This window comes from Cryptotermes secundus, unplaced genomic scaffold (genome assembly GCF_002891405.2).
Source record: "Cryptotermes secundus unplaced genomic scaffold, Csec_1.0 scaffold197, whole genome shotgun sequence".
NCBI classification, from domain to species: Eukaryota; Metazoa; Arthropoda; class Insecta; order Blattodea; family Kalotermitidae; genus Cryptotermes; species Cryptotermes secundus.
In genome coordinates this window covers 811,104-825,921 of record NW_019744107.1, presented here as the reverse complement: position 1 = coordinate 825,921, position 14,818 = coordinate 811,104, and the positions used below count along the sequence as shown (strand labels likewise).

At 38.0% G+C, this 14,818-nt stretch overlaps 1 protein-coding gene across 3 annotated transcripts in view; it reads left to right on the top strand.

Annotated features, from left to right (window-relative positions):
* The window catches only part of LOC111874378, a 24,190-nt gene extending 9,708 nt beyond the window's left edge, over positions 1–14,482 (top strand). For 2 of the 3 annotated variants that reach the window (XM_023869840.2, XM_023869841.2), the window contains exons 5-9: positions 2,802–3,003; positions 3,932–4,072; positions 5,744–5,925; positions 10,766–12,863; positions 13,192–14,482. In XM_023869840.2, the coding sequence (XP_023725608.1) occupies positions 2,802–3,003; positions 3,932–4,072; positions 5,744–5,925; positions 10,766–12,863; positions 13,192–14,108 (3,540 nt within the window). In that variant the 3' untranslated portion in view covers positions 14,109–14,482. The remainder of the gene's footprint in view (positions 1–2,801; positions 3,004–3,931; positions 4,073–5,743; positions 5,926–10,765; positions 12,864–13,191) is intronic. The other variant, XM_023869842.2, reaches the window with a different exon arrangement.
* Positions 14,483–14,818: the final 336 nt, after the last annotated feature.

The window sequence follows — 14,818 nt, the reverse complement described above, 5'->3', positions numbered from 1 at the left end:
TACCGAAAGAACTACGTGATTTAGACACTGAGAAGCTTTAGACACAACATCCGCTGTGTTGCCATAGCTGTCAAGTGATGTCACCCACCAGCCTGCATTCATACTTACCGAGAACTCTATTAATTCTTGTAGAGAAACTAAAAAACTGGGGAATTTCTTATTTGGAGTCAGTGTAAAAATTTTAACATGTTTTATACAATCTGTAAATTACAATATCTGATTCTATATTCTTTCGAGAAAAAAGCAGCGTTTATTTCGTTCGTTTATCACAGAAATTGCAGAAATAGCAAATTTAGTAAATGATTACAGTTTTTATGGCTTTATAATCGTGGGTATTTTTATTCCGTACCGGTGCCCTTACCGGAAATTAAATGCCCGTAGCTTAAAGGTTAGTGTTTATTTTTCTCTCCTGTTAACGTTAAATTTAATTTTTCTTGGAATTCTTAATTTATTGCCATTATATAGACTCTCAAATTTTGTATTTTATTTTTTAATTATTTTGTGTATTTCTATGTACTCATGCTGACCTTGTAATTGACCTCTGTGCTGTTAAGTTTGCATGTAAATAAACATCAATTGAATTGAATTAAATCATCATCATCATCATCATCATCATCATTGTTAACATTACACCGCCGCCACCACCACCACCACCATGTGAGCTACAGTCCATGATGAACTTTGACCTCTTGTGTGATTGCTCTGCATTTGTCCTGATGCTGTGGCTTTCATCTCCAATTTCTAATGCCCATTGTCTTCAAATCTTCAGCTGAATCCAGCCACCTGATAGCAGGTCTGCCTACTTGTGAAGTACTCACTGGTTTATGTGTAGTTAACTTCCTGGTGCTGCTCCTGGATTAAAAAAAAAGGTGTCTCAGCCATCCCAACTGCCCTATTTTGATCACTTTCACTGTGAATGAGTGTGCATGCGTGTGTGCGTGTTACCTATGTAAGGCGGCAAGTAAATTCACGCGGGTCTCGGATTTGGCTAAGACGTTTATTGGACATTCTCTTTTGCACTCACAAGCACAATTATTCACAACTTCACTATCACAGTTACTTGCACCACTGATCTTGGTGAAGTGTCTTCTGTCCTTTGTCGGATCCGAGCTTGCTTCTGCTCTAGTCGGAGCTACACTAAAAACTGACTGGTCTCATCGAAGCTGGGCTTTTATAATGTGCGCTCGGACTGACTGATAAACATCGTGTTGAAGGGTTCCGTTTTAACCACTGCTAGTATTCATTTCCATGGATATCCTTCCATTTCCAGGGAAACGTATTTGTTGTTTGGGCTATTCCTATGCAACGATCTGCTGGTATTGGGTTACCACTGAAGTATACATTCTTATCACAGCCGTTGCTTGTCAATGGACATGTCTTCTGTCCTTTTTGGTGGCATGCCACATTGCTCTCTTCTTAAGGTGGTTTGTCTCGAACAGCTTAACAGTGTTTCCCATCTTCCGAGCACTATATCCGCCCCCCTCCTTCAAGGGTGCTTGTCCTGAGCAGCTCCATGGTACAGCGTTTGTTGATCCTGTCCTGTCTCTCACTTTCCATTCATGCCAGGGAGGCCGGTGCTTCTACTTCTTCGGCTTCTCATAGACTATCTATGCTAGTATTGCCAGTTAATCAAAATAAATATTAATTATTATATTACAGCCTCTTGTTTTGTTCTTCATAAATAAATGTGTTGCATGTTTCAGGGACCCAAGAATAGTCTATTTCTTTTTAAACAGTGTGCTGGCAAAGTCCAGAATTTTAATTTATGTATACATTACATGCAGATGTTTTTAATGCAGGAATTATGTACAGGTCTTGTGGATTGTGTACTGTGCTTGACAGTTTCAGGCCAAGTTTTGATTACTTATTTAAAGTATATCAATACAGATTTAGGTTAAGTGTTAATAGGGCAAAAATAAACACTAATGAAACAGGTATATGAATTATATAATGTTGTTATTCACAAAGATTAGTGAGGTTATACAGTTGCAAGTAGAAAGATAGGGGATTATTAGAGAAGACTAAACATTACTATTTTCTTAGTCTTAATAGACTGAAAGCAGTAACGTTAATATGAAGAATAATTATGAGTGGCCGGTGTCCAGAAAGTGTGGGAGCCTTGACCGCCCACATCCCTATGGGCCTTGATGGCCTGTTACAGGCCTAGCTTTACCTTTAGTTGTTTTTTTTAGGTTGGATTACACTGCATTAGTTCAGAGGCTTTAGTCCTTCAGGTCCATTGCATTTGTTGAGTTTGTTAACATTTCTTAAGTGTGTATCTCTTATATGCACATTTGAAAAATTGCTGTGTTAGTACTCCAAAACTATAGGATCAGATGGCACTATGTGACTATTGTCACCCTACAGGAAAACACTTGCTAAACTGTTGCCACTATCTTAAAACTCTGGCATATTTGACTTTTCATGCGTAAATTTTTCTTGCATGATTTCCGGTTAACAAAAAATTGTATCTGGCTAATATTTATCCCTTCCCCATAAGGTGATATTCAACACTACACAGTTATTGACAGAATCCTTCATTTCTTGAAAATTAATCATTCTTTCATCTCTTTCAAACTGGTGGTTGTGGAGAAGACAGTGTGCACAAATGCCACGTTAAGGATTAAGTATATTAGACCTTTAAGTGACATACTTTGTGGCTCTGGAATCTTATTTAACTGCCCAGAAATGTAAAACTGCCTTGAAATGTCCAGTCATACTCATGAGCTTCTTGGCCTTTCACTGAGCCCAAGTACATAATCTTTAATATTCACTGAGAATGTGCAATGTATTCCTTACAGGTAGTGGAACTTCATAACATGATGTCTTGTAATGAAGCAACTCTGGGTCCCGATGGACAGATAGAAATGTTGAATTGTGAGGGTACAACACTCCTTCCTAATGCTGCGAACACAAATGAAAATGGAGCTGTAGCAGTCAGAAAACAAGACAGTGCACAAAATAATAAAATAGGCTCTTCCAAGAATCATGTTTGCACAATATGTAAGTTTTTGGAGAATTCTCTGATAATTGGCAAATTGCAATCTTTTTAACTCCTTCATGTTGTCTTTATGGATTCGGCACATTAAAATCCCCTTTCCAGTGTTTCCTTGGTCGTTCTTATATTAATTTTAATTACGTTAACACAAATATGTGTCAGATCTGAATAAGACTTTATATCGAGTTTATATGTAGGTCATAGTGAACGTCATGAGCAACAATTTTTTGTAAAGTAACAAGCTTTATTATTGACAAACCAAATACACCACCTCAATCTACAGACCTTTCTTTATTTTTCCACATAATCACCACTTCTTTGCACACATTTTTCCCAGCGTTCTGGGACTACTTTTTTTCTTTTTTAAATGATTGGTGGAGGACAAGCTGCAGAAGTTTGAGATTCACTGACAGATTATCCTCCCCATAGATATCACTGAATGAGTTCTGAGGTTCTTAGAGTGGTGAATGTTCAGATTGCAGTCTTCTGGAATGTGACACCATATAGTCTGGTGGATGGAAACCAACATCTTAGAGAAACCTGTTGCCTTCATCTTCAGGGTAGAAGAAGATAGAGACACCAAGTGCCTTCAAAACATTGGGCACCATCTACTAAATCCCAGGAGACTGCAATTTCAATATAATGTAGCCCCACTGTGACTGAAAATTTAGCCTTTGGTTGAGTCTTATTTGGGATGCATGCATACATATTAGGTACAAGATACAAAACTGAGCTGTGAGTTAATGTTTTGAAAGAAAAGGTTTAGTTTTAAAGAGTGTTTTGAAATATATTTGTCTTATAAAACATAGCATTAACTGACTAAAATCCCAGTACCATGTATGGTTGTCTGTATTAATAATTCTTAGCAGAAATTGCCAGTCCTGTAGGTCAAATCCATGTTTTCACTTTCAGTTTACTCAAATTTGTTTGCAGGCAATACTAGATTTGCTACACGGAAGACACTGAATCATCATATGAAGTACCTTCATGTGACATTCCGACTGTGTTATCCTTGTCCATGCTGTAAGAACACTTTTTGTAATACATGGAGTGTGTATAGACATCTATACAAAGGTAAATCTTAAAACCAGAGTATCACAGTACTTGCTGTTTCAACTTTCTCTGTCTCTTTACCTTCTGTTCATTCTCAATTTTTCACCCTTTACAGATTGATGAAAATTACATTAGACTACTTTTATAAGATTTGAGGTTTTCACAGCAGTGGTTATGAAGAGTTCTGTCTTCTGGGATATAATGCTGTGTAGTCCAGTGAAAGTCAATGGATGTTTCAAAGGAACATGTTGAGGGTAGAGGAGTAAGCCCAGCAAGAATCTAGCAGAAAGTAGGCAACAGACAGAGTTTTGCTTGTTTCCTGGTTTCTTGATGGGCTGACTCTTCAGCCTTGAAGACGGAGGGAACATGTTCCTCAAAATCATGGGTTGTCTTTTACCAGACTACACAACATTACATCCCAGAAGATAGGACTCTGGACTAATTTTGATTTAATGACAGTAAAATGTTTAAGCCCAACACCATTCTTTCACTCTAAAAAATCTCAACATAGGGTAAAGTTGTTGCTGTGCGTAACTAATTAAGCACTACACCAGGAATGTGTATGAGAGAGTGGATGTATAAATCCACACTTTCTTGACCTTGGCACTAGCTGGAGGTGAGTGGTCAGCTTCACGACCCGGCCGCTTTACCCCAGGGGAAGGAGCTCTGGGTACCCATTGGATAGGATGTTGGGTAGACCCCAGAGCCGGTCTGGGCAACATGGAGAACTGAAAATTCTTGACCCTACTGGGGCTTGAACTCAGGCTCCTCAATTGTCCAGCCCAAAGCCAGTCGCTATACCGACTATAAATAACATTTCTTAAAATGCCTAACCTCCAGTTAATCTGAATTGTTTGATGGATATGTCTGCATATTTTAAATAAGTTATTATACGGTCTTCCTTGTTCATCAGGATCATTTTCTGAATACTGTCTTCATATTCACCACTGTGAGAACTTCAAATATCAGAAGATCATTTTAAGTTGTACTTCTTGTAGCCATGTTAAAAATGTCTAGTAAAATTCCAATTTTATGTTTCTGTTGTGACCAGAAGATTTGAACATGAAACTCTGGACAAATTTAACACTAAGAAAATGGAATGGTACAGTCAAGTTTGAACTTTAAATGCAGGACATCGTGACTGAAATATTATGGGCAGGAATATTACTGTAACATCTTTAAATAATATTTAAAATCTTAAATACAGGGAATTTTTATATAATGTACATTGCATAATACCAAAGGTTTGTTCACATCCATCCTCAAGCTGGCAGTCCCTTTAGCAAGATCTTATTTAATTGGGGAACCTAATTAAAGCAAAGTCTAAAATTACAGATCCACTTCTTCACTTAAAATTATAGAAAAACAGTGTTTATCACATTAACAATTTGCCAGATAAAGAAAGTTTCAGTGTAAAACCTTCCTCAAGTCGTAGACACCTACTGAGAATTTTAACTGAAATGAAATGCTGAAACAAAACATTTTCAGCCCTTATAATAAATGAGCATACTGAAGTAATTAAAAGATTAAGGTTGATTTGTAGATAGGTATATAGTACACAGTGACTGATAACTTTGAGACCATTATAATATAGGCAGAAAATACTAGAACTTAAAAAGTTGATTGTACCAGTCAGCTAAACAAGATTGTCAGTTGTTCAGTGTTGATTATAAATGTCACATAATATTACAGTGCATCGCAAGACGGCCATTCAGGTGCGGAAACTGCGTTCCCAGATTGTTAATAAAGCATTTAGAAAAGAAGTTTCTGATTATGAAAGTCAGAACTCAAGTGTAAAATCAACTGGTGCCGCTGTACAGAGTGAAGCTGATAGAGCACGCGAGGAACAACAAAGGCTTCACCAGGAGAATCAGGTCTGTATAAAGTAAAGTGAAAGTAAAGTTCTCCCTGCATTTAATTACACACCATGCCATAAAAACATATGGAGAAGTGGGGGAATAACTCCACACATTGTAACTTGAGCACTAGATGGAAGTGGCTGGTCAGCTTGAAGTCCCAAGCCACTTACTCCTGGAGAAAGAAACCCTGGTACCCGTTTACCCATTGGGTACGAGCTTGAGTGAGCTACTGAGTTGATCTGGACAGTGTCGAGTGGAGAAAAGTCATTTGGTCCCACTGGGAATGGAACCCCAGTCTCTTGGTTGTGCAGCCTAGAATCTAATCAGTATGCGGACTGAACCATCCAGACTCCATGAATTAAGTGAACCAAAGAGAAGGAGAAAGAGACAGTGAGGTACACAAACAGGGACATGCAGGGCCTAATCAGAAGCACTGAGACTGAATCTGTGAAGACTAAGATACTGTATAGGTATTCCCTGACTTACATGATCCTTGCATTTTCAGTGATCATGTAACTTGACATTTGGAATTTTTGCTAATTTTTGTAATTCCTTTGATTTCATGCTTCGTTTAATTTTCATTGGTGAATAAGTAATTCATTTAACTAACTCCTTTGAGCAAAGTCCTTATTAACAAGCCAGCTGTGTCTCAACTAGTCATGTGCCCATCATTTCCAAAACGCAAAGGCTTATTACCATAGTCACAACAGCCTGCTAGTTGTCCCTATCCTGAGTCAATGTATCCAATCCACACCCCCCTAGCCTAGATTTAAGATCCATTTTAATGTTATCCTCCAATCCAGGCCTAAGTGCTTACAAGTAGTCTTTTTTCCTTTGGGTTTTCCCACCAAAATGTTTTATGCATTTTTTTTTCTCTCCTGTGTGCTTTGTGTGACACCCATCTCACCTTCCTTGATCTGATCATCCTAATATGTGGCTCCTCGTCATGCATTTTTCTCCAGCTTTCTCTTGCTTCCACAATTTTTTGGTCTGTATATTCTCAGACACCCACAGTCTATGTTCTTCCCTTTATATGAGAGACAGTTTCACACCTAGACAAAACAATAGGTAGAATTATAGTTTTGTGACTTTTTGCTTTACATTTTAGATAACAGACAGCAAGGCAAAAGATTCTCTATCGAATGGTAAGCAGACATTCCCCACAATTAGTATGGTCTTAATTTGTTCATGAATACAGTGTTGATTTGTTAGTGATGTTTCCAAATATCTGGATTGTGCCACATTTTTAGAGGATCTACTAGCTTATGTATCTTCTGGTTTTATCCCACAATGGTATAACTTTGTATGAATACAGCATGCAAACACAGCACTCACTGATCACATCATCTCCTGATGGTGGGGAGACAAACAGTCTCTGGGTCCACATGTATACAGCTTATCACTCAAGAAGACTCCATGGTATACTGTTGCTGTGAAAGCTTCAGAGCATAGGTATTTTTAAATTGACCCATACTGTTATTGTAGTGAACACTGATGATATCAGCATAGAGTACTTTTTAAAGACAACCATTAACTTCATTTGAAACATGTAACTTATAATAAACAGAATCTAGAACATGAATGGTAGGAGTTATTAGCTGACAGTATCAGATATTATACAATACCATGAACATACAAACTAAAGAGTTCTATTTTAATCTATTTAAAATATAAATCTACTGTAGTAATTGCTAATGTTTGCTAACTTCTACTTCATGTCATACATGGTGTTCACTTGGAGCAGGCCCAAAAGTAATAATTATGAATCATGCAATAAGTTACTGATGAACATGAAACTTGGCGAAAACATTCACACCTGGTACATGTAAAGTAACTCAGTTACAGAAGATGTAGGATTTGAGGTTCTCACACTTGTGGTTATGAAGGGTTCTATCTTCTGGGATATTACACTGTGTAGTCAGTTAAAAAGTCAGTTCATGTTTCAGAAGAACATGTCACCTCCATCTCTGCTTACTATGAACTTCTGCTGGTTTCTTGCTTGGCTTATTCTTCGACCCTGAAAATGGGGGTGACGTTCTCACCAAAACGTCAGTTGACTTAAATGGACATTATGGCATTATGCCCCAGAAGCTTGAACTCTTCATGATGAAATTGGATTTGCAGCAGCCCAAATGTTTATACTTTGTGTATTAATATAGCCCAACAGATCAAACTAAATCAGAAATTCACACTTTGTCCAAGATAGGCGAGTAAGTAGGCACTCGGTTAATGTTGACAGTACACAATATTGCAGAGTTTTATATGTAGCAGTAAATTATTGCATCATTATAATTATTAATGTGAGGCCTCCTATGTACACACAAATACACAGGAAAAACTCAGTATGAGGTTGTCATCCATATAGTATAGCAGAAAGTATTTTAATCATAAAAAAACTTCAGACTTTGTTAGATGTGTATACAGTATATCAGGAATCAGATATCTCAGAAATGCTCACTAGATCATCTGTTTTCTTCTTCTTCTTTTACATTTTCTACATATGCTGCAAACAGTTTGACCTTTTCCATATGATCTTTGTTATATTTTAACTCCTTCTGGTGTTGAAGTTGAAGTTATGCCAGTAAATGACTTACAGACTATTGACATGGGAGGAACAACTCTGGTCATACCCAAGCACTGAGACCTCTGCTGAGTTCATTGCATGCTCCTGTTCTTGCTAGGGGCCTCCAGTAGATTGATTGAGACCCTGCTAGTATCTCTTGACTCTGCCCATGCAGAGCCAAAGATGTTAATTCTGTGCCCAGCCAGAGATGGGCATTGACATAGTAAGTGGTAGAAGGGTTCCTCCTGCACACATTCTGTGCAAATGACATTGTCTGAGAGGCTCATAAATAAATTAACCTATCTTGGCCTTGGGACTATAATAGGTTATTCAGGCCTTCATCCTCACATGATCTAGCCATGTGATATTGAAGGTTTTAACAGCAGTAAACATGTGCTTGCTTTTTTGCTAACTTCATCCTTGAAGATGGAAGCAGCACAGTCCTCTGAAATGTTGCTGAACTTCTGCCAGACAGTATGGCATCACATCCCTACAGTGTAGTAATCTTAATAACCTCCCAGTTTTATGTTCATTTCTACCAAAATGTCTCCATTTCTTCTGTGATCTAATAAACAGTACCCTGTTGTATGTGTCATGAATTTTGCCAGCGTCATCTATAAGTCCCTTTGTTTTAGCATCCAGATTTCACAGCCACACAGAAGTGATGGAATACCATATTTCATAAAATGAGTATAGTTGATATCGTATATGTTTATAATCAACCATAATCAATTGCAAAATAGTTGGTCAGTGTCAGCAAAACTCTGTGTTGAACATAACACCTTTCGTAGAAGGTAAAAGTAAAGCTATTCCTGTAATAGGCCATGGAGCCCCATAGGGATGAGGCATCGAGACTCGCACATTTTTCTAGACAGTTGGTTCACAGATGGCGGTGAGGTTGTCTGCCTTATGCACTGGCTGCCCTTATCCCCAGGAAGATTCCCAGTACTCATTTCTGTTAGAGACTGAGTTGACCCCAAGGCCAAACTGCAGCTGGAAGGATTAGGTCAGTTGAAAGATTCGTTTACCTCATTGGGTATCGAATCCACAACTTTCTGACTTGTAGCATAGTGCCTCAACCATGCTAGTGCGTGCCCCTATAACACTCTTCATACTTTTTTATTTACTTACCATCAAGAATAACAACAAATTTTAAAGGACTAGTTCCATGCACTTCTGGAATTGAAATATTGCATGGTCACGTGTGAAAAATATGCAAGTGGTGTTAAGATATTTTTTTTTAATATACCTGAAGACAACTTGGCAACAGCACATAACCTATGTGTATTGTTCAGTTTGATGGTAATCTAAAAGTTTCTTGTGTGATCCATATAATTCAAAATGATTATTGTTGTTAACCTGGGCTTTTGTAGGTATAAATGTTATGAATGTGGTGACTTGTGGTGTGGTGAGGCTGCACCATAGCTCAAGCAGTTAGTTGCTGGCTTCCCACCGTAGCAGCCCGGGTTCAATCCTGTGTTTGGTCAAGTTGGATTTGTGGTGGACAAAGTGGTGCTGGGACAGGTTTTCTCCGAGTACTTCGGTTTCCCCTGCCAATCTTCATTCCACCAGTTGTTCCACAATCACCCTCACCTATCATCTGGGGCTGGTACAATAGGCCAGAAGTGGCTGCAGTACAAGGGACTTAGTCCCACCCCACTAGAAATAAACAAAAAATATGGTGTGGAGGGAAAGATGATGAGGTTACAAGGTTATGAGGAAAGAAATGAGGATTAGGTTCTTGCACATGAATAAATATTTGATTTATTTATTTATTCATGATCACAATGTTGCAGGAATACATTTTTGTTGACAAGAAGGGGTCAGTGCAGATTTATTGCGCTTTTTGCAGTAGCAGCAGACAGTTTTGAATTATCGTTGTCTGTTGGTTTCCACAATCTCTGTGTAATGTGTAACTTTGGCATGTAAGGTTTAACTGCATTATGTTGAATCTGTTCCATTGCTTTAACATGCATTGCTGTTGCCATCTTCAGGGTGAATTCACCACAATGTGTCAAACCCCCAAAAGCTGAAGTTACACATGAGATGATGGTTTAATAACTTAAATTAAGCACAACAGACCACTGTAGGTCATGGTGCAAGGGCCAAGAAAGCCCACCCCTTATACATTATACAATAACTTCAATTAGAATGTAATTCCTAAGCTTTCACATTTCATCACATAGGAACTAACATGTGTTTATGTATATGTGTACATATACACATGCAAAAGAAATGACCTTTAAATACAGTATCTGCAAGTAACATAACCATTATTTTGTTTCTTTATAGGATTGGATGAATAATTTTGAGGATGATCTTGAATTGCAAATGTGTGGAGGTTGTGGGCGTCGGTTTGAGAGGCGTGCAGCACTCAGTTCACATTCTCAGATTTGCCAGAAACGAATTGCTGTGCAGAACAACATCAAGGCGCGTCGACCTTGTCCCCCTACATCAGCCACTACTAGCAGCCGAATAACCAACACAAAAATATTGCCAACATCAACAGAGCAGCAGCCTCGTCTACATACAGAAACTACCAAGAACGATGTTACATGTGTTGAAAGCAACACAAGTAGGTTGATGCCTTTATCAGTACTGTCAGAAAGTATGCAATCAACTGCAAGTGGAATAAAGAGTGTAGTAACCACTTCTCCTTCTCCTGTGTCTCTTGACATTTCGAACCCACTGCTTGCCACAGCTCCCAGTGCTTCATACCACCGAACTCGGCACTGCAGTGGCACTCGGTCTGACACTGTAAAGAAAGATACTCCTGAGAAAAGAATTGAGATTCAGATAAGGAGGGACTATTGTAAGACAGGGATAGGGGCTGGAACTGTGAGTCCTGTTTTGGGGATAGGGGGCCCCTCATCTCAGCAGCAGGACTGTAATTCAGAAACAAATGAAAATCAGCTGTCTTGTGATGATACAGGAGAAGGAAATAACCATGACGAAGTCAGTAATAGTTTCACGGAAGACTGTGAAGGTCACAGTGGGTTGTATCAGTCAACAGAATCTGACACATGTTTCTCTGAGAAGGGCCCTCATCTGTTCTCTGGTAAGATAGATGGAAGTGTTGGAATAAATGCATGTAGCTGTACACAAATTATTGAAAAAGAGACCATAAAAAGGGAAGAAGAAAGCACTGATGCTTCTCATATCTGTCTTGTTCCAGCAGTGAGAAGCATAAATCATGATGGATCTTCCATACAGTCAGTGCAAGATGCTTGTTTGGACAAGAATGGCAATCAGAGTCAAGAGAGTTCAGATGTTACAAAAATTAAAAATACAGGCATTCTTATGAGAATCAATGAAAAACAGAATATAGGTATGGACACAGCAAGTGATGAAGGAATAAGATGGGACTCCGTAAGCTCTACTGCACTGAGTGAAGATAGTGAAATCAAGACTGTAGGGAATGAGCAGGAGAATGTATTAGTTCCTGCAGCTAACACCAAGAAAGATGAACAGCTGTCTTCAGCAATGGAGAACAGAATGCGAAGCATTATTAATATACGTCGTCTGCAATGTTTGCCATGTCAAAAGAAGTTTAACAAACTGACAAATCTGCGGAGGCATGTTGCAGTTCACATAGGTTGGAATCGTTACCGCTGCACTGAATGTGCATTTAAGTGTTTCTCCAAATATGACTGTGTTGCACATGTTATTAAAATACATCTAGAGAAAGGGGAACATGATAAGGCACAGTCCATGGTGGAATATATTGAAACTGAGACCAATGACATAGAAAATGATTTAAGTAATTGTGAGCCTACAGAAGAAACATACAGAAGCCATAGTGAAGAAAATGGTCAGAACATGTTATGTGATATCAACCTGAGTAACAAATGTATTCCTGTTCCAGAAGATGTAGAAATCACAGTAAATGACACAACTTGCAATGAAATATCTGACTGGTCACTGCAAGAATGTGATGAAGGCAAAACAATTACTAGTACTTCTGATTATGACATGGGTATTGAAGCTGTTCCAAATGATATTCAGAATTTAGTGATGAAATTGAAAGATGCTGAGGATAATGATTTATATGCATGTGGCATGGAAGGAGAAAGGGCAAATGATGTTGTAGTAGACATGCCTATTAAGCAAGGCCCTTTGATTACAACTGGAAGTACTGCCAACAGTGCAGAAACAATCGAGATGAAAAGTGGAAATGTAGATGAGACACTTGTCAAGGACACAGCAATTATTTTGCAAGCAGAGGAAGCAAGAGAACCTATCATATCCACATCACCAGTTAGATTGGGACTCAAGAGATGCTGCATGAGTACTGAAGATTTGGAGCATGAAGAACCTGAAGCTGTACCTTCAAAGAAAATGTTGACAACCACAGAATATCAGCAGAGCACCAGGAATGTAGCAGTACTAGGTAAGAGGCAATAACTTATAGTACTGTAGTATCACAGTGTTGCAAACCGAGGGGTATGTATAGCTTAACGCACTTAGTTTCAGTTGTGTATGTAGCTTTAGTTGTTTTGTCAGCAATTAAATGTTTTTAGTCATGGTAAATATCAGCAATTCTGCTGTACGTCACCTGATTATTGTCTACAGAAACATCTTGTAAAGTTCTTTGTATAATCACAGAAAAAGAGTTTTTTTGGTGATTATTTCTTTTTGATAGCAAGTTATAAATGATTGTACTTTATTTTTAAAAGCAAATTTACGGCAACCGATTTAATCACATTTTAATTTTTCAGATTTTGAAGAAAATGCTGCACTTAAACCTAAGATGATAGACATGGAATCTGAACCAGATATGCACAGTGATCCAGTACAAACATCTGTAGAAGGCAGTACACTGCAAGTTGATAGTCTGTCTGAGACACAAGCACAAGAGCAGACTGCATTAAGAAAAATGGTTTTAGAGGTGATTTTTGGTTCAGGAAACAGTAACATGAACCGCGATGTTGAAGCTGCACAGAATATATTCGCCATGGCAATGAATGGTGATCATGATCAGTCGGGAGGATCAGCCTCATCTCCTGAGCCATATGATATAGTTGAATCTGTTAGCTGTGATTCTACATCTCCGCTGACCACCAATAGTTCAGCGGCATCTCCAGTGTTAACTTCAGATGACGGAGCTTCTGTAGTAATGGAACAAACTTTAAGTGCAAAGGGTGAGGGTGGGAATGGTCAACAAAATAAACTCAGCAACAGTATAAGCCCTATACTTGAAACTGAGCGAAGACAAAGGCCAGTGCGAAATAGGATAAAGGTTGAAAAAGAGGACTTCATTTATGATCTCTCTGATAGGTGTCTGGATCCTAGGAGGGATGGAGAGGATCGTAAAGGAATGAAGCGAAAACAAGAAGATCGTATGCGTGATGTGAAATTGGTGTTGGATAAGGGAAATTATAGTGGAGAAAGTTCACCCACTAAAGTTCTACCAAAACTGATGTTTGTGAGAACAAATATGGGTGAATACAGTGGTGTAAGAGTAGTTAACAAGTCTGGCATTAACAGTAACATGACACAAGTGTTAGACAATAACAGTGGTAAGAATATCTCTTCGAATACAGTTGGTTATAATATATCAACAAGAAAATCACAGCGGACATTTGACATATCACCGCACAAAGTTTCAACCATCAGTAAAGAAAGAAGCGAATGAGAATAAATAGGATACAGATATTGCAGTGAAATCATTAAAAAGGTTATCAGATTTGGGGAATATGGAACAATTGACCATCTAATGTGAATGAAACTTATGGGAATAAAGGTGAAGTGAACTTCTAGATTATTGGAATTATAAACAGGCAGTTTTCTTTAAGCAGTGATGGACAGAAGATCTTTTACTACTAATGTAGCAAAACCATTTTAAAATGGTTCAGTAATCAGTTTAGGAATATTATATGCTGTACTACTCAGTTGACCATATATACAGGAATAACTTTTCTTAATGTCAGATATAATTTCATGTTATGAATTTTGTGTTACATTATTGTTCTTTCACTAAATTATAATAAATATAATTAATTTTGTGTACAGATGTTTAATCTTTAAAATGGGCTTAAGGATATAAATAAAGCATGTCCATGTGCTTTTACAACCCTGGGGATTACCTATTAAGATCTTTCATGAATTCTGATGTAGACTTTTACTAAAATCTCTTGACCCATTCCAGCTTTGGTAAAGGACAAGAGTAACCTACACTTTCCATGAAGCCATCTTTGGTCTTAGAGACCATGACTTCATGTACCCTTTTTCAATGGTGACTTCATTTTTTATCAAACTAAAGGCTATTGTGTATTATAAACAATACAAGATTGAAAGACTTTCTCAGTTTAAACAAATTTATTTCCATGCATATAAACGGTTGTA